Source organism: Typopeltis vanoorti, chromosome 16 (assembly GCF_054136105.1).
Source record: "Typopeltis vanoorti isolate ZY-2024b chromosome 16, IOZ_Tvanoo_1.0, whole genome shotgun sequence".
Lineage (NCBI taxonomy): Eukaryota > Metazoa > Arthropoda > Arachnida > Uropygi > Thelyphonidae > Typopeltis > Typopeltis vanoorti.
The window spans coordinates 30,729,258-30,750,497 of record NC_143564.1 but is presented as its reverse complement, the minus strand read 5'-3'; the positions used below and the strand labels follow the sequence as shown (position 1 = coordinate 30,750,497).

The window sequence follows — 21,240 nt, the reverse complement described above, 5'->3', positions numbered from 1 at the left end:
AGTAATACATATAACATCTACAGTGTTTTGTATCTATTAAGACAATATGTTGGTACTGACAGACATAAGTTTCATTTTGTAAACAGACGACCTAAATTTATTGATAAATGCAGTACAGTACCGTATCGTAAATGTATTTTCATTTCGTTATGATTTTCTTTTTTCTAGCTTATTTTATTGTAAGAATATAGTATATGATACATACAAACCATAAAAAATATGTGTTAATAGACTATTTATGTTATCATTAAGGCTTCTGGTCAACAGTAGGCTATTAGTAGTTGAGGTTTTGGGGAGTCAAAAATTATATGTGGATTTTTGAACAGTGCAGAGATTCCCCCCCCCCCCCACCGTGTTGTTCAAGGGTCAACTGTATATACATAAAATTGATAAAATAGAAAAAAAAATCCTTAGTCTACAAATGGTACAAAGTGTATTATAGGTTTGTAAATAATCTTTTGTGGGTGAGAGCAACATAAAAAAAATTATCCCAGACATCAGTCACAGTTATTACAGTACTCTTTTTACTCCATTCAGTAGTTTCTAGAGCATTCTCCTAATATTTTATATTTTTAGCAGTCTTTCTGTGACTGCACTTCTATTTACATATAGCTTTTTGGTGCATTTGCCGAGTTAGTTCTAAGAACTTTTGATATGCCATCTTCTTTTCCAGGATTGCTTCTGTTAACCATGAAGTTTGAATTTTTCTATATATATCTGGGGGGGGGGGGGGAGAAAGTTCTGATAAACACCTACATAGAAATGATATTAAAGCAACCACAAGGAAGAACATGCTGGTAGCAGAGTTATGAAGGTCATTTAAGTTCTTATATTCATATATCCTCTTATGTTCTTTCTTGTGCTTATATCAGTTGCTTTAATATCATTTTTGTTTTAGGTGTTTATAAGAACTTTTCTGATTTCCTCTCCCCCTCATGTCAGAATCAGAGTTTTTGAATCAGTCTCCAAGGTTTGGTTTTTGCTTTCAGATATTACTTGAATATAAGATAATATTCAAGTAATATCTTATACAGCTAGAAATGGCTAAAGCACACTTGAATCTTTTTAGAAGGTTGTCACTACTGGGCAAGTAAAGCAATGGGAAACAACCTTGTTCTATTTTTCCCTAGTGAGATAGCGGTATGGATGGAAGCTCTAAGAGATAAAGTGTACATTGACTCAATACTTGTGTATACAAGGAATAAGGCTTCCTTGTCATAAACCAGTGAAATCCTTGTACACTCATTGGGACATGGAATGCAAGAATCTCCTACAAATTAGAAAGTTAGAAAATCAGAGAAATGGATAAATTAAAAATAGTCATACTAACAATTAGATGAGATGGAATGGTGGCTACAGAAATTAATTTATTCAGAGTCACAGTAGTTCTCAATAAGAAATGAGAAGAGTAATCAACTCAGTAAAATATGGCAACAGACTGACAATGGTAAAACTTGAAGCAAAACCAACAAATAATACAACTGTACATTCTTATCAGTGACCACAGCGATGAAGTCGAAAGGGTATATGCAGATATTGAGTATTTGACAAAACTTGCCAAAAGTGAAGACAATTTCATTTTCATGGGCGATTGCATTGCAGTCATTGGACAAGGAAAAGATGTAAAGAAGCAGGAAAATGTGGACTTGGATGCAATAGATAGCAGAACGCTGCTAACATTCTGCCATCAATTCAGTTTGATTACCAGCAATTGGTTTGAGGTACCAAAAAGAATGTATACTTGGAAAATACCAGAGGATATTGGAAGGTATCAAATGATTATGACAAGAAATAGATTTAAAAATAAAGTAAAATCATGCAAAAGTTACCCTTCAGTTGATGGAGACAATGATCACAATTTAGTTTTATTGAAATGCAATTTGGAAAAAAAAAAACTGTTACAATCAAGGAAAAAGTCCAAATGGAATATAGGTAACCTGAAAATGGAGGAAAATCATAGGATCTATAAACAGAAGACAAATGAAAGCAGTAAAATTGGAGAGCCTGGAAAGAAAAAACCAACAAAAAGTGGACTCATTTTAAGGATGCAATCATGAAGGCAGCCAATGACTGCATAGGAATAAAAAAAAAAAAAAAAAAAAAGTCTTGGAACATGTATTCTAAACCTAATAGATGAAAGAAGAAAATACAAAATCTCTCTATATGAAGAAAGTAAGGAAAAATATGATAAATAGAAAATGTAAAGAAGCAAAAGAACAAAGGTATATAATGAAGCGCAAAGAATAGAAGATTTAACCAAGACTAGGAGAATAAAAAACATAAAATTATAAAAGGAATTGACCAACAAAACATGAAGCACAATTATCAAAAATAAACATAGAAGCATTCTTATGGATAAGGAAGAAATTTCTGAAAGATGGAAGGAGTATTTCTAAAAAGGAAAAGGTCTGGACATAGAGGCCATAGAAGATAAATCAAGGTTTGAAGTGGAAGAAATTGTCTCAACCATGTTACAAGAAGAATTTGAATTGGCATTAAATGAATCGTCTTCTAATAAAGCACCAGGTGTTCATAACATTCCCTCAGAATTAATAAAATATTCAGGAAGCGTAACTAAGTCATATCTATTTAAGATCGTGAGAGATAGATAAAACTGGAATCATTACCAAAGACTACACGTTGCTCTGTCATTTTCATTCTTAATATAAATAATGCAGACAAATGTGAAAATCATCAATAGTAAGTTTAATATCACATGTTTCAAAAATATTACTAAAAATTATACGAAGAAAAGACTAACAAATAAGCCTGAGAAATATATTATCAGTAATGACCAATTTGGGTTCAGGAAACGAAACAAGAGATGCAATCAGCTTTTTTAGAAGATTTGAAAAGAATAAAACTACTGATAGTGACATGGGTAAAGTCTTCAATAGTCTTGACTGGAACCAACTATTTGAAATCTAAAGGATACATAAAGGCATAAAACAAAAATGTTCTCTTTCTACAATACTGTTTAATCTATGTTGAAGAAACATTAAATAAAATAGCAGAACTAATAAAAACATGAATTAAGATAAATGGAATTGAAATTAACTGGCTACAATTTGCTCTTGATATGTTGATATAGCAGTTATTGATGATAATAAAGACAAACTGAAATCCACCCTGAAAAGATGGAAGAAATTTTCATATAGTACAGCCTAAAAATGAATTATAAGAAAACTAAACTACTAAGCTTGACCAAAAAGGCATTTTACAATAGAAGAAACATTTTTACAAGTAAAAGACTTCTCATTAAACATGAAAACACACTGGTGAAAACATATCATGAAAGCATTACATGGTTGTGAGGCTTGTCTTGAACAAAACAAGACACCAAAAAAGTTGAAAGCATTTGAAAACTTTAGTGCTGGAGAAGGGTGATGAGAATCAGTTGCTAATGAACATCAGTAGGAGAAGGAAAAGCATAATTGGACCCACCTGTAACATGGAGAACCATTTATTCATAGAAATAATGGAGGGAACTGTAGAAGGGAAAAAGCCAAGAGGGCAGACAGAATTTCCTCTATAAACAATTTACCAATAATTGAAGGTGAAAGCTAAGAATTAAAAAGGAGAGCACAGGATAGAACATTATGATGTACTACCACCAACCAATCTTTGGATTGGCACACCCAAGAAGACCATCTTATAGTTGTTTAGGTCTCATCCCTTTGTCTTGTTTCAGTTACACTAGTTATGGCAACATGATATTTCTGTTTTGTCTGCTAGTTCTACTTTTCTGTTGATACTTATGTTACATGTCTATCCTTATTTCTGGGGCTAGTTTGCTCCAATAGGACTTTTCACTATTTGCTGAAGTTTCCTAATGAAAACAGTAGAGAGCTTTGTTTAATAGGCAAAGTCTCAGTTGGTATCACTTTCCATTATGTTGTACCATCATCATTCTGTTTTTGGTTTTAGAATCAAATTGCTCCAATATGGAGCAATTTGATTCTAAGTTTTAAATTGCTAGCCAATCCTCATTCATTCAGTATCCAGGAATATACCTTCTAATAGGGCATCTTCCATTTGGTGCACACACACAAATGGCATCTTTAAGGCATTGCCAAATGCCTTTAGAGATTTACCATTTAAAAACATTAGGAAGCAAATAAGTTTATAAATATAATTTAATATGTTAATGTACAAGAAATATACAAGAAAAAAAATGTGCTACATAATGGAAAGAGAAGTTAACTCTTTTTTTTTTTTTTAGGGATTACATTTTTGTCTGGTGGACAGTCTGAAGAAGAAGCATCCTTGAATTTGGATGCCATGAACCGATATGAAGGAAAGAAACCATGGGCTCTTACATTCAGCTATGGGCGTGCACTCCAGGCTAGTGCACTGAAGGCTTGGTCTGGCAAGCCTGAGAATGTAAAAGCTGGACAAGATGAATTAATGAAGAGGGCAAAGGCAAGTCTGTCTCCTTTGTAATTAAAAGTAGTCTTGATTGCAGAACATAAAATATTTAAAATTTTGTTTTTTTTTATTACCAACTTCAGTTGGTTAAGTGTCTTTTTAAAACATCTAGTCAGCTATATGTAAATTGATTTGATAATTTAAATATTTGTGACAGTTGACAAATACTAGACAGTTATCCTTGTTTTGAAGCTATATATTTTAGTATTTATAGTTACATGTTGATTCTTTATTTCGAATAAAAATTATCACTTTGTTACTTAGAACAAAACAGTTCATATACATTTTGTGTTATATAAACACAGCATCTAACTACAGTATTCATTACATAGTTCCAAGTAATTTTGGATACTACACAAATGCTAAACACCACCAGGACAGCGACTGTACATCAGTGAATCTTCTACGAGATTGTAGTACCTCCATGATAATAAGCAGGGAACCATCAAATAATCTAATAATCTGATCTGACATTACTTCATTAGATCAGCCAACTGTTGAAAAAAATTTCAGCATATCCCTGCTAGACTGCAGGATTTGTGGGTTTACCAAAGGTTCACAAATCAGGTTCCCCTTTGAGGCCAATTACTCTCTTACTTAGAGCAAAGATTGTTGGACAAGAATTTGGTAATGTCACAAGTCAGTTCAGACATTAAAAAGTACCATGAATTTTTATTTTAAATATTTCAGATTCTTGATATCTTGGTAAATTTTAACATTACTTCCCTCTTTTACCAGTATTCCTCCTGCAAATTCTCTGGAATATGGCTTAAGATTTTCCTGCCAACAGCAGAGAACTGCTCAGATTGACTCTGAATATTTTTTTTCTCTTATAAGATTAAATTTTATAAACAAGTTGAAGGAATTGCTGTTATGGGTAGTTTATTTCTATATGTTGGCAAGGAGCATTTAGAAGAGAACTTTATACTCATCCAAAATTATTGTTAATGATGTTTTTGCCATATGGAAAAGTAATATCAAGATCTGCAATTATTTCTTAAAAAAAAAAAAAATTCTTCATCCCAGACTTAAAATTTCTCCTTAAAAAGAAATACCAGGAGTATTGTCCTTTTTGGATGTTTTTTTTTCCATTGTAAAGCTGACTACCCTTTCTCCATTAGTTTATCATAAGCCTCCACTTTTTTTTCTAGACATTGCATCAGTCCTCTGCACATTATGCATTCCAGAAAGAGTATCAAGTCTTGTTTTTTGACAAAACAAACTCACTCAATATCAGCAGAATTCAAGAGGTGAGCAGGCAGAAGAGCTAGAAGAACTATATTAACAAAATTTGTGTTACAAAGAGGACAAAAATGGGTGAGATTCTTCAAAATAACAAAAATAAGATGTTATTAGGTAGTTAAGGATCGGGGAAAGAAAGGAGTAGTATAGTATTAAACATAATTTTCTTGAATGGTAAGCAACGTCAAATGGGGATGTGAGCAAACATCAAAATGGAGAATCAGACAATCTGGCTTCTGTGTACCTATAGTCTCATAGAAGGTTCTGCTAAGCAACTAGAGGAATTTTTAAAATCATTAGCAAAGGTAGATAAAGGAAAAATTGTTACTTAGTGGAAATCTAAATAGCAGAGTAAGAAATGCATGCCAGGCACACAGAAATGTTTTGAGAAAGAGTAAATCTAATATTGGTAAGTATGTGCTGGGTTTCTGTTCAGAATATGACTAGTCATCACTAACAACTTTTTAGAGCATAAATCTGTACAGATTCACATAGATGACAAAAAATAAACTTCTGTTGTTGATAGTGATATTGTCTCCTTGTTGAGGGCATTCATGTGTAGGGGATTTGAATAGGAAGTTAATTAACCATTTCTTTTGAGCAGGATTAAATTTGAATATCATCTGTCTTGGATCTCCTCATGTCTGAGGACTCGTGACCTTCCTGATGATGCTTTTCCGTTTCTTTCTCCCCTGTGCTTCTCTTATTGTTTGTTCTAGTTTAAGTCCAGTGATTCTTGATATTTGGTCAAGCTACCTATTGGGGGGGGGATCTTCCTCTTTTTCTTTTCCCACTTGGTTTACCTTGGATCTTTTTTTCCAGGCAGTTGCCTTCCCTCCTATATATGTGTCCAAAATATTGAACTATTCTCTTGTCAATTATGTTTATCAGTCTTGTGTGGATATTCATTTCTTCTAGGATACTTTTGTTTGTTCATTTTTCTGTCTAAGACACTCTTAATAATCTTCTTCAGCACTAGAGCTCGAATGCCTCAATTCTTCTGTCATCTTTTTTCATTGTCTTTTTGGAGATGTGCCTGTCTTTCCAGATCTTAGATAAATCAGTCATCACTTTCTTAGCTAGTACTATTCTTCTTCTGATCTCTTTTTTACATCCATCTTTTTTTTTTTTTTTTTTTTGTTATTATCACTCCAAGGTAGTTGAAATTGTCAACAGTTTCAATTCCTTCTATATCTATCTCCTCTGTGTTGTTTAAAATCATTATTTTGGTTTTGTCTTGATTTATTCGTAAACCATGGCTTAAGCTTTCTGATTCTAATTGATTTAGGATGGATTTTAATTCCTGTTCATTTGTTGCTATTATCACTGTGTCATCTGCATATCGTAGGTTAGTGATTGTTTGGCCACCTAATTTAATGCCTCCATTCCATTTTTCTACAGATGTTTTCATTATACGTGGGCTGTTCGATAAGTAATAAGACTAATTTTACGGTGGCGAAACCACTCATCACAATATTAATTTCTGTGGAATAAAGAAATGTTGCTGTCTGTATTAACAAAAGAGGTTGATAGATGGTGTATATGGGCTGATGTGCCAGAGTATCACATGACTAAACAAGTGCTCATCGGTGCGCCTACAAGGAGTGACCAGGCTTCGAAATGGAAGCGTCCTTGGAACAGCATTATGCGATTAAATTTTGTGTGTGTTTGCAAAAATTTGCATCGAACACTTTTAACATGATACGCGAAGCTTTCCACGATGAAGCAATGTCAAGGGCAAGTGTTTTTTGCTGGCATAAAACTTTTAAGGAAGGAAGACAAAATGTGGAAGATCTTGAATGTTAGGGAAGACCTTCAACGTCCATCACAGAGACAATGATCAACATAGCAGCGATTATCATCAAGCACATCAAAAGAAAGCGTCCATTGCTGAAGAATAGCTTCTTATTGCACCACGATAATGCAAGGCCACATATCGCTGGTTGTGTAGTGGACGTTTTGCAGAAGAACAACATAGATATCCTACCACACCCTCCATACAGTCCTGACCTCGCACTGTGCGATTTCTGGCTGTTTCCTCAGCTCAAGAAACCACTAAGAGGCTGCCATTTCGAAAGCAACAAAGCATGTGTAAAAACTGCAGAGGCGGTTTTGAAAGAACTCTCAAAAAACGGACTCTCACATGTGTTTAAGAAGTGGACGCAACGTTGGGACAAATGCATCACGTCTCGCGGTAGTTACTTCGAAAAAGACCATGTAAATGACAGATTAAAGGTAATCTGTTTTCTGTATAAATATAGTCTTATTACTTATTGAACAGCCTATGTAGTTTTGCTGTAAAGGGTGAATAGTAATTGTGAGAGTATGCATCCTTTTTTCAAGATGGAATGCAGGGAACACTGAGTTTTCAATCTTACTGTTGTTTGATTTCTTTTATAAGTTCTTTGAGGACTACTAGATAAATCAGGAATACCAAACCTTGCATGATATACCATAAAATATCCCACCTCATACAGTCAATGGCCTTGGAGTAATCTATAAAGCATAGATAAAGGCTTAAGTTGCATTCCCTTGCTGTTTCAATTATTTGTCTGATGTTAGATATATGATCTCTAGTTCACCGATCCTTTCTGAATCCTGCTTGTTCTTTTGAGATCTAAAGGTCTATAAAATTTTGTAATCTTTCCTTAATGCATAGTAAAATCTTACTGGTATGTGAGATGAGGGCAATGGTGTGGTAGTTTTCACATTTGTTATGATTGATTGCCTTCTTTGTAGAAGGCAATCAATCATAACAAATTGATTGCCTTCTTTGTAGATTGGGATAATAGTGAAACTAGTCCAGTCATTTGGCTATCTTCCAGATTTTATTGCATAAATCATGCATCCAATTGACTGCATTCTCTCTAAGGTTTTTCAGCATGCACTTGCTGTTGGAGCATCTTTTCCATTTGGTAATAGAGAAAAAAATATATTTCAAAATGTTGCAGTGCTGAGTGAAACGTTCATGAAGTTGAGTCAATATTTGGTCAATAAATGGAATGAAATAGTTCTCCTGAAATACTCTTCTACAGAATCGGCTGGAACAATAAGTTACCGAATAATAATTTGTCCAAACTAATCTATTCCTTACTGTAGAGAATTAACATCAGCAAAATTCTGATAATCTAGCTAACTCTGCATCATGGTGTTAAACCAAAAGTCCTTTCTGCAAGCTATTCATAAGATAATATAACAAACATTCTAATGTTATTCACAGTTACTATAAATCTACAATCCCAGTCTTGTTATGTTAAATCAATCGCATACAACACAAAAGATCTCTTCCAAACAATTCTTCTTATTCTCAAAAGGAGGCTGTCTATCTAATTGGAGTCTGTCCACAAAGGCCTTTAGAATAATGTTCATAATTTACATTCACAAATAATTTTCTCTCTTCTAAGGAATTATAAACACAAAATAGAGTAATTCTACTTTACCAAACTTTTTCCGACATCCTTCAACACCATGTGTGCGTTTTGGTTACCTCTTGTCTATTGGGGCTTTGTTATTCCTTAATTTTTTGATTGCTTGTTCTACTTCACTTTTAATGATCTCTGATTACGTTTCCATGTTTTTCATAGCTCCTTCGTCTTCTTGTTGAATAGCTGGTCCTTGTAATTTCAATTCAAAAGAAAATTGGTTTAGAAAGTTTTAAAGGGAATAAATTGAGTTGCTTTCAGATCATTAATTTCCTGATATGTACCCTAAAGGGAGTGTACTAGAACAAGACTACTTGATTAAGTTTACATTATTGCTAATCTGATATCACTAATTTTCCTCCAAATTAGACTATTACTTGTCAGCACTCCAGTATTATCATATCTAACATTTCATTCTTCTAAGGCATTTCTGACTGAATCAATCCATCTAGACCTTGATCTTTCGCTGGGTCTTTTCTCTGCCATCTTTGCATCAAACACCTGTTATGCTGCACCTTTTCTCACCCATTCTGTTTAAGTGACCAATATCAGATTAGATTATTAGCCTTTCTTACACATTCGTGAATGCAAACATTGAAAAGTAACTTCCTAATATCTTCACATTTTTATTATGATTCTGCCATTGATGGCCATCTGTTTAGGCTCCTAATTTTTTTCAGAATCTATCTTGTATACTGCTAGTTTGGTTGTTTGGCTAATTTCTTTCTTATCCCACATAAATTTATTTAGTTGGTTCTCTGCCATATCAGCTTTGCTTATTCTGTTGTCTATATCCAAAGTTAATTTGCCATCTCCATTAAAAACTGTCTAAATTGCTGAGATATTTGCATTTCAGCAAATATTTCATATTACATAGCAAATATTGCTGAAATGAATGCAGCTGAATTTTTCCATGTTCCTGCATATTTCGTAATTTCAGTCTTTTTATTACTGATTTTTATGCCACGTTTGTTACAGCTGTTCTTCAGTTGGTTAGAGAATCCTGGAGACTTGCACTGGATATGTTTAGGAGTATGCCTACATAAAGTCAAACTAAGTTTGATATCTCTAATTCTCATATCAGTTTTAATGTCATTTTCTTCCATAACGTGATTAATGTCATTTTCTTCCATAACGTGATCCATATAAATGAAGAAGAGTGGAGATAATGTGCAGACAAGTCTTACACCTGAGTTCATTTACCCCATAACATTTTGAAAAGTTGTTCTGTGAGCACTTTGTCACATGCCTTTTTCCAGATCTTCAAAACTTAAGATTGTTGTAATATTCCCGTTATTTCTCATCTATTTGTTGTAAAGAGAAAATTTGATCTTGACAACATCATTTGGCCAAGTTTCTTCAGTTTTTGTATCGCCTTTATCATCTTTGATTCCTTTTTAGTATACTCTTTCTACCATTTCTAAGCTATTTCAGTAGTCCCAGAACATTTTACCACTTTCCTGATATGTCTGCTGTATTCTTACTGAAATCTTCAGATGACTTGTTTAGCTACTTCTGCACATAGCTCTTAGATATTATCTCTGTATTCTTTTAGGGCATCTACCAACTTTCTTGCTAGAATCTCTCAGTGTGCTTTCTTCTTTTCCAGGTTGCTTCTTTAAGTTATAGTGTCCACTGTGGTGTTCTTATTTTTCTATCCTTTCAGACAACTTCATTCTTCAGAGTTTGCCACTTAGATTCAACCGTTTAGTTCTTGTTTTTGAAATTTTTCATTTTTTCCTGAATAATGTTTTGTGTTAGTTGAGTTGACAGTTCACCTGTAAAAGCTGTTCAACTTTAATTCTTAAAGCTTTCTTGCATGCTCTTCTTTACAGCGTGACATTCTTTTTTTTTTTTCCCCCTTTTTAAAAGTAAGTGATGATCGCATTCAAATCCTTGGGTATACTCTGATATCCTGGCATGAAGATGTCACGCTCACCGATAGCAGTCAATGAGGCTTTTCTTAATTTTTGTCTTCTTGACTTTAACTTTTGTACATCCTTTACATTGGAGTATAGTGTTAGTAATGACTAGTCTGTATCCTGAGAAGAAATTCACAGATGCTTGCTATTACTATTAGGCCTTTTTCTTCAAACTTTATCTGAACAGAGTAAGAAACAAGTCCCACCAGACATACAGTAACTGAACTCTAGTAAGGACTTTTTCTTTGTCACATGCCTACTCTAATAATGAAAATTTCCTCTACCTCTTCCTTAACCTTTTGTGTGACCATAGATACAGATAAGTTTCATAGTCTATTTCCCAGTTTGAAGTTTGCTCACATAACTACTGAAATGGCCTTCATTCAAGAAGTTCATGTTTGTTGAATGCAATTATTACTCCTTCCTTTTTTTTTATCATTATTATCTGAATATAACATCCTATACTTAATAGGATTTCACCTGTTTTTGTCTGAGTAATGCCAGCTGTGTCCATGCTGTACTTTTTCAGTTCCGCTGCAATTTTGATTTAATTTCCATTAATGCTTCTTACGTTGATGGCTCCAATTCTTCTGATGTTGAGTTTGTTCTTCCAAGGCGAACAGTAGAATGAAAGATAAAAATATTATTCAAGAAAAAAATAAGTTTATAAACAAGAACAAAACCTTTGGGACTCATTGACAGAATCTAAAGAAAATATTGATTCAGTCAGAGAAGCATGTGGTGCAGTTGTCTGCAAGGGAACAAAATCACTGCACCATTCAGGAAGTTAGCGGCATTTGTGGAAAAGAAAGCATATTGAAAGTTCCTTTGGGAAAAGTCAGCACGTACTATGAAACGATGCAGAGAAAATTGCAAAATAGCAACCTGAGATTTTTATTGTAAGATGCTATTGAAAAAGCTTAGAAATAGAGAAAAGCATATATTAAAATATGACATGAAAACAGAAGATATATTCTAAATGTCTGAAGTAATTCATTTGAAAGATTGCTAAATTAAGTAATAGAAAATATTCAAGAGAAATGTAATCTGAGTATATAACACTACTACTACTTCAAGTAGAACAAAGCCACCAAACATCTAAAATGTGGAAACCAGCTGGTATGGATATTTGACCAGAAATGCTGAAATATGGAGGCAATTCAGAAGATTTGGTCAGACAGACAAATTCTGGATGATTGGATTAGAGCTCTTACCCATCTATAAAGGAAACTGCATGTGATAATTACAGGTCAATTTATCTACTGAATGTTCCAATGCAACATACTTGAGAAGAGGCTAAGAAAATTGTGGAAGAGAAACTTAGAACAAGCTGGATTCAGGCTTAAATAGAGGTTGTCAGAAAGAGATATTCACTTTAAGACAAATAGTTCAGAAAGTATGGGTATGCAAAGATCTGAATTGGTTTTATAGATCTGGAAAACACATGACAAGATGCCAAGGACTGTTGCAGTTATAGGGCATCTTGTACTAAAACATTGGAGTACAAATATGTGCTCTAGTACAAGGACTTTCTAGTACTGAAGTACAAGGAAAGCTGTTAGTTATATGATGCAAATACAACATTGCATGAGGTAACACATAGTCTATGGAAGATGGTTTGATGTAAAATCAGGTTCAAGACAAAAGTACACATTATCATTAATGTTGTTCATCTGTGTGGATGAACAACAACTATGAAGGAGAGTGGCATTTGTAATAAAAAAATAAATAAATAAATAATAATAAAAGAGACTCTATGAAAATAGGAAGAAGCATGTAAAACATTTCAGCTATTTAGACATAGTTTTTAGTGAAAATGGAAAATTAAATATATAAAGAGAATAAGTACAGGTGGTATTGAAGGGGAAACAGTTGAATAAATATTGTATAGAATAAGAAATTAGCCAAAACACTAAATCAGCAGTATTCAAATCAGTTTTAAATTATGGAGCTGAGAGCTGTGTTAGAAGTACAACAGTTAAGACTAGACCTGAGATATGAGTTTTAAGAAAAATTAGGAAAGTGAGCAGATGGTATGAATAGCAGAATCATATTAAATATAAAGATATCAGGAAAGAACTTGACATTGTTAGCATCCAGAGAGATGAGCAGGGCTAATCTCAGGTAGTTCCATCCATTATCAGAATGGAATAGGAAAGGCTGGCAAAATAAGTGTTTTGATAGAAAAGGCCCAGAGGAAGATAAATATCTTGGTAGATTGATGCTGTTACAAGTGCCTTTAGCAGGTCAAAATATAAGATATGACAGTACTGACAGATGGAACTAATTTTGAGGAAAATTGTCAATGGAAGTTGGTAACGTAAACTTTTCATGTGGTACCATTATCATGGTATCCTGCATCTTCTGAGAGTACAGTAAACCCTTGCCGAATGCAGGGGGGTTATGTCATTAATACATTGTGTGCACGGCAAAATCGCATTCTGCAAAGTTAACTTTCTATGGAAAAAAATGTGTTAGGTATAGTTCAAATTAAGAAAGTATGTATGTATAATTTAAACTAACCTGAATATTGTTGTAATTATAAGGGAAAAATGAAACAAATGTTAATTGAAATGATTTTTATTACTGCTTAATAAGTAGGTACATGATACAATTATTTTTTTAAAAAGCTAGTGATTTTTGCTTGGGACAATGACTGAAGCAACTCTTTAAAAGTTAGGTGGTAAGGAGCGCAGAGTTTTTCAATGCCTTTCATAAAGTGTCCTTTTCTTTCTTCATTTGGGCCAATCTCGATTGCAATATCAGACAGTTCCTGTGCCTTTTTTGACAATTCGTTTAACTTCTTGTAAGTTAAAGGCACTTTATCTTCTTCTTCACTATCGCTGCTTTCACTGTCAGCTGGTGTTACAAGATCATCCATTTCTTCATTCGTTATTTCTTGATTAATTCTTTGACTTCTCCTTCTTCCATATCTGAAAATCCTTCGCCGCCAATTGCTTTTGCAATTTGTACAATTTCTTTGGCTTCATTTTCAATCGATTGAAATCCTTTAAAATTGTTGACAACTTCTGGCCGGAGCTGATGCCAGCAAGCATTCAATGTTGATGAATTCACTTGTTTCCATGCAAGTTTAATCATTTCTATGCAGTGGCTTATGTTGAATTGCTTCCAAAATGCCATTAACGTGTCATGCTTTCCTTCGTCTAGTACTTTATTTGCAGAGGTGTAAAGATGCCTGACATAATAGGCTTTGAATGCTTTTATGATCCCTTGATCCATTGGTTGGATTAAGGAAGTGGTGTTAGGTGGGAGGAATAAAACCTCTACATTTGGATGCAATGTTGTGTGAGGGCTTCAGCATCGTGTCCTGGAGCATTATCGAGAATTAGGAGAACTTTAAAGCACAGGTTTTGCTGTTCTAAGTAATGTTTGACTTCTTGAACGAATGAATTTTCAAACTAGTTATTAAAGAGAGCTTTTGTTACCAAGCTTTTCTATTCCGCTTCCACACAACGGACAATTGCTCAAAATTTTTTCCCTGCAATGCATGAGGCATTTTAGATAGATTAAATGAGCAGAGGCTTGCACTTGAAGTCGCCTGATGCATTTCCATAAAAAAGCAAAGTGAGTCTATCCTTAAAAGCTTTAAAACCTGGGGCAACCTTTTGTGTCTTTGTGATGTAGGTTCGTTGTCCCATTTGCTTATAAAATAGGCCCGTCTCATCCGCATTGAAAACTTGTTGCGGAACCTAGCCCCTCTCTTCAATGAATTTCAAAAATTGGGGTTTGAATTTCTCTGCTACTTCTTTATCTGCAGAGCCAGCTTCTCCCTGAAGCTTTACATTGTGCAAATTAAAATGATGCTTAAAGTTTTCAAGCACAGTTAGCCTAGTGGCCATGCACTTCGCAACCATATGCCTGGGGAAGGAGTGTCCTAGGTTCGATTCCCGTCGGTGACGTGAGGAGCTGAAGGATCTTCCTCAGCCATAGCCAAATTAGCCAGTCTTGGGCAGGGTTTTTTACCCAGCAGGGTTTTTTACCCAGTTTATTCTGGGGTTTTTCATCCCGCAAAGCAGGCAAACTGGCCTTGAGAACTCAACACTACAGGCCATAGGATACACCGGGGCATATGGCTGACCACCTTATCCTGTAAACGGAGTGAGGTCCGATGATCAATGGACCCTCGACACTGCAAAGTAAAAGAGGGTATAAGGAAGAAGTTTTTAAGCCAACCTTGGTTGCTTGAAAGTCAATTTTCTCTGACGATTGACCATCTTTATTTAAAATGAAAGAAAACAAATCTAAAGTTTTGTTTCGAATAACAACACCATCCACACCTGAGCCTTTTTTGTTTACTTGATTGTCAGTCCAAGCTATTAATATTTTTTCCGTATTTTCCAATTGCAGAATTCTTCTTGAAACTTGAGCAACCTTTGCCAAAGTATCTCCTGAAGCTTTGACACTAGACCGAATCTTTTCTTCATTCTCCCGTATTGTTCTTATGCTTGATTCATTTATAGCTAGTTCTCTTGAAAGCGATGAAACATCTGTACCATTTTTCAACTTATCTAAAATTTCAGTTTTCTGAGATAATGTCAAAACTTTGTCTTTTTGCTGCTTTATCATCTTCATTCTTCCTCTTAGATGTCATATTGAATTTTTGAAATTAAAAGAAATGCAAAAGGAGAAGAGGATAAACACTGATAAATACGTGATTACGGCTCTGCTAACGTGAGTGAAATGATCGCAACTTGGCCTGGGTCACTTGGGCAGCACCAAGCAGGGTTGCCTGCCAACGCTCTGCAGTGTACTGCGTATGAATGAAATTCTAGCATTGGAAACAATTAAGATAATGTGTATGTGCAAAATCGCGTTCTGCAAATCTCCGCTCGGCATGGGTTCACTGTACATATTGGAAATTTGATGAAATAACTTCAGCTAATGCTGTGAGTGTATTGTGGATCACTTGTGTCATGTGAAGCTTTTCATATATAACATTTGTGTCCTGCTCTTAAAAGTAAAGATACTTGTATAAAGGTATCTGAAATAGCTATTTTTATTTTTTTTTTAATTTAATTTTTTTTATTGATCTGCACTTCACGAATGCTAAGTATTATTGACTCAGCATTAAAATGCTTTGATATGCATTAATAAGCACTATTTGCAACTGCTTTTTCATAATTTTTGTCAAAATATTCACTTGGTCACTTACTTGAATGGTGTTCAAATCAGTTTTAAATTATGAAGCTGAGAGCTGTGTTAGAGGTAAAACAGTTAGACTATACCTGAGGTATTGAGTTCTAAGAAAAAATTGCTAATTTGTTAACCCAGTAATTTATTTTATGGGAGAACTTGAATGTAGGCTGAGGTAGTTTAAGTCTGTTCTATTTAGGTTAGTATAATGATTCATGTGCATGATCGAACAAATCAAAATAGGTGCAGTGCTAGAGCAAATGTAGAGTTAGACGTAAGTTTCTATGGTTTAGCAGTTCTGTGGGGAGTTTGGGTCTTAATTGCTTATTTTTATTAAACTCCATAATTATATTATAATGTGGGCTCAATACTGAAAACCTTCACAAATGTAGAGCTGTTGCACAATCCTGCACTCCAAGTCATGTAGCTTTCGTGAAGCTAAATGACTTGGGGCATACCTATTTAGTCATTGCATTGGTACCAATTGTGTTGAAAGGCAGTGCTCTCTGGAGTTGATTTTGTATACTTTTATGATGCAATGGCTTTGGCAATAAGACCACTAGAATGAAAGCATAAAAGTGCCACTGAGACTGCCCAGATGCTGCTTCTTGTGTCATACCATTCAGACGTGATGTGTAGGCACCAAATCTTCCACAGGTGACTTAGGTTTAGTGATCTAGGTGTCATGATTAGAAGAGCAGCCATATTATGATCTGACTCATTTCACTCCATACCAGTCATTTCAGTCTTCTGAAATCTAAATTTAAATCTAAGTTTTAAATCTAGAACTCTATGCAAGGAACCAAACAGGGAATTTTTTTCAAGCCACTTGAGGTCTCTACTATCAGGTTGGTAGTTTTGCACCAGGCAGCAGAATTCATTGCCACCTAAAGACATCCACAATCATCCATGCCCAGAATGAGATTATTAACTTCCAGCCTTATTGGCTGGAGAGCTAAAGTGCTATCTGTTGGCAGTGCATTATCAGAATCAGAAACACCTAAACTACTGTAAAAAATCTTATGTTTAGCCCAACCAAAGACTGATACTATGAACAAAATCTGACATTGCATTTCTGCTGTTTTAGTTTCACATTTATGTCATTAACAGATTTTTCATTTACATACTACATAATGCAGTACCATAACATTTTCAGCTTATGGGAGATACTTCATGCGCTACAGTACAGTATGAATTTATACCTGGCTACCCTTTTTTTTCAACATGATAAAATCCTTATGACATCATATGACTAGTGATTTTGTAGTTCATTTTCTTATTAACTTAAATTGTAGAATTTAACTCTATAATTTAACCAAAACACAATATGCTTTGGTGTACTGCTCTGGGATATCAGAACTGAAGGTGATGTAACTCCAGAGTATGATTATATAGGAATTTATCTTATTTCACAGGGGATGCTTCACCTATATTTTTTGTCATAAAACGAATACAAGTAGCAGAAATAAAATTCTTGCTAATAGTATTCAATCATATTGAAAATTACTTTGTATTATAAATATTGGATTTTTATATTAAGTTGCTGGTGAAGTCCATGACACCTATAAGATTCTCACACTGAATCCTGCCAATAAGACAGACTTCTTGTAGGCCTGAAGTAACTTGAAAAAGTTTCATGTTTGGTCTCTTAGAGGAAGTATTCCAGACTATGGAAAAAAAAATAATAAATCAAAAATATATATAAAATTGATTAAAAAATTATCCTTAGCCCACCAATAATACTAAATACACCCTCTGTCCAAAAATAAACTAAATTTTTCGATTTAGTTTATTTCGACAACAAAAATATACTTGTCGAAAGCGGCAACCTTCATTAGTGTTGTCAACTGTTTATGACATTTGCTTCATTAGAAGCAGAGTTAGTGACTGTGTGTGTTTTGACGAACGGTCAGAAAATGAGTTTCAAACAGAGCTGCGATTGACTTTTGTATTAAACTTGGTAAAAGTTTTACCAAAATGCGTCAAATGCTTCAAAAAGCATACGGTGATGAATGCTTATCCTGCACTCAAGTTTAAGAGTGGTTTAAGCGATTTCAAGGTGGTCGTGAGACGCTTGAGGACGACGAAAATCCGGGCCATCCAAAAACTGGACTGAGCAAAGTTAACATCCAAAAGGTACGCGATTTCATCAAAGAAAACCCGAAATCATCTGCGAGATTGATTTGAAGATGAATTGGGAATTCCAAAATCAACTGTGCACATTTTGACCGAGAGTTGGGCCTTCGTAAATTGAATTCATGATTTGTTCCCCACAAGTTGACCAACGACCAAAAAATGTATCGAACTGAACACTGCAAGGACCTCATTAAAACTGCTTGTAAGGACTCTAACTTCATTGAAATGATTGTTACTGGTGACGAAACGTGCCGTTTTGAGTATGAGCCTGAAACAAAGCACCAGTTTGTTTCTACGATTCCAAGGGCGTTATCCACAAAGAATTCGTTCCGCCTGGCCAAACAGTCAATGATGAGTTTTATCTCTAAGTTTTGAAGTGATTGATAGCGAGAATTCGTCGCATACGGTATGAATATCGTGATGCAGGCAGCTGGTCACTTTTGCACAATAATGCACCATCTCATTGTGCGAACATTGTTAGACAGTTTTTGAGCAAAAACCAAGTTTGTGTGTTGGATCACTCGGTGTATTCACCTGATTTAGCACCCTGTAACTTTTTCTCTCCATGACTTCATTGGTCAATGAAAGGAAAGCGATACAACCCCATTGAAAATGTTCAAGCGGTAGCAACGACAACCCTCAACAGTATCCCAAAAACCGATATTAAAAACTAATTTAACGAATTAATTGACCGTGCCAAATGCTGTATCGAAGCTGAGGGAGAGTATGTTGATTGAATAAATGATTTGAATAATTATAATTGGCCCGTGTTTTATTTTCTATCAAAAGTTCGGTTTCTTTTTGGACAGAGGGTATACTATAGGTTTGCAAATAAATAAAAGACTTCATCTCTTTCGTACAGCATACTTACAATGCCAGCACTCAAAATTTAACCACTTTCAATAATATAAATTAAAGATGGCTTTATATTCTTGGTTTAATCCTTTATCCAAGCATAAGCCAGCAAATTTTGCTCCTGAAGTATTTTCATTTCATTCAGCATGAGATGCAAAAATTAAGGATGAAAAGATTTATGCAACATTGTTAAACAGGGTAGCAAAAAATTAAAGGCAAAATGAATATTTGATGGAACATATTTATTGAATAGATGAGCATGTATGTAAATTACAGGATCAATTACAGTTTAGTATCCAGATGCTTATTGCTTTCTTGATATTACAAGGTAAAATAAAACTATATACTGCATAGTGAAGCTGATGATTTAAATTGCATGCTATTTTGTAGATGTCATTGTTTTGTGAGCCAGTTGTTTTTATGAGGAACTGGTTTCTTCAGACGGAGTTATGTTTAAATTGCATGATTGTCTAATAGTATTGTTTATACACACACACAAATGTTAGCATTGCATTCATAAAATATCTATTTATGAATTTTATGTACCTATCATTAATTATTTTCTTAATCAATATTTATGTAATAACTGGTCTTATGTAATAACTGCTCTCTTGCATGTGTCAGGTACGAGTTTTTTTAGCATAGTAATGTTCACTGTGACTGAAAATATTTTTTATTTTTCTAGGCAAACGGACTTGCATGCATGGGTCGCTATGTAGCTGGATCAGTCAAAAGTGTAGCAGCAGCAAAGTCCAATTTTGTCCCTGTCCATTCTTATTAGTAACTTCTAAAAATATTGATATACTGCTTTAGTGCACAGCCTTCCTTTCCCCTTTTGCACTTATACTAATGCAATATATAACCAAGCACTTGTGAGAATGCCTTTATATTCTTGAAAAATTTATTTCCCCCCCCCCCCCCCCAACCCACTTCATGGTGCATGATATACTTTCTGCTTTTATTTTCTGTCATACATATGCATGCTTTATTCTACTTTACATTTTATGTATTGCCTTACTATTTTTCTATTTAGGCCAATGGGGAAGCTGCCCTTGGCAAGTATGGTGGTGGAGTTTCTGGGGCTGCAGCAGAAGATACCCTCTTTATCAAGGACCACGAATACTGAATATATGACTTAGCAATTTCATTTATATAGAAACTTTAATTCTTGTTTTCTGCTTAATGAGACAGGACAACTATACCTCCTGTAAATTGCTCTACATTCAGGAGCTTTCCATGCTGAATTATTCAATGTGTACAAATTATAGTTTATCCTCTGTAACATTAATTACTACACTCTGAAATAAAGTTGTTCCCTCTCAATCACAAGTGCATTTAAATTCTAGTGAATTCTTTTGTTGTGGATTTTTTAGAAAAGAATTTGAGATACTTTTAAAATACAAAATGAATGCAAAAAAGCTGTATAACTGAGAGGAGACTTCCCAATAGCCTTTAAAGGAATGCGGAGAACCAACCAGGGCTTCTGACCTCATGTCCAATCTTCACCTTCTTGTGGTGCTGCACCCTGTTGGGTGTCTGCCTGGATACTGAACGAACGAGGATGGGCTGGCAATTTGGGATTTAGCCTACAAAACTGTATTCCTATTGGTTAAACCAAAATACAAAATGATGGTACAACACGACAAAATTTCATGCCGGCTGGGGCGTCACCCAGTTAAACAAGGTCCCCTTTGTTTTCGCCAGGGAACCAGAGCGAACAGTGAAAAGCCAATGGAACAAATATGAAAATACGCCCCAACTCAACATCACCAGAGTTAAAGATCGGTACTATCAACATAAGAAGCCTGAATGGCAAAGAAATGGAGCTAGCTGAGGAATTAGATAAGTACCAGATCGACATAATAGGGATGGCTGAAACAAAAAAGACAAAAACTGGTGAGATCTTTCTGAGCAATAAATACAATATGTTATATTCAGGCAATGACAATCAAGGAAAAGGAGTAGCCATAGTATTCAGCACAAAATACGAGGCTCATCTTCTTGAATGGTAGGCAGTGTCAAGTAGAGTGATGTGGGCAAATATCAGAATGGGGAACTGGACAGTGAGACATTTGTGCCTA

The 21,240-nt window shown here is 34.6% G+C and overlaps 1 protein-coding gene across 2 annotated transcripts in view; it reads left to right on the top strand.

Moving 5' to 3' along the window:
- Nucleotides 1-20,488, top strand: part of Ald1 (fructose-bisphosphate aldolase) — a 106,918-nt gene extending 86,430 nt beyond the window's left edge. The window contains exons 6-7 of one of the 2 annotated variants that reach the window (XM_090406322.1): nucleotides 4,223-4,422; nucleotides 20,193-20,488. In XM_090406322.1, the coding sequence (XP_090262448.1) occupies nucleotides 4,223-4,422; nucleotides 20,193-20,285 (293 nt within the window). In that variant the 3' untranslated portion in view covers nucleotides 20,286-20,488. Of the gene's footprint in view, nucleotides 1-4,222; nucleotides 4,423-19,844 lie in introns of both variants that reach the window. The other variant, XM_090406321.1, reaches the window with a different exon arrangement.
- Nucleotides 20,489-21,240: the final 752 nt, after the last annotated feature.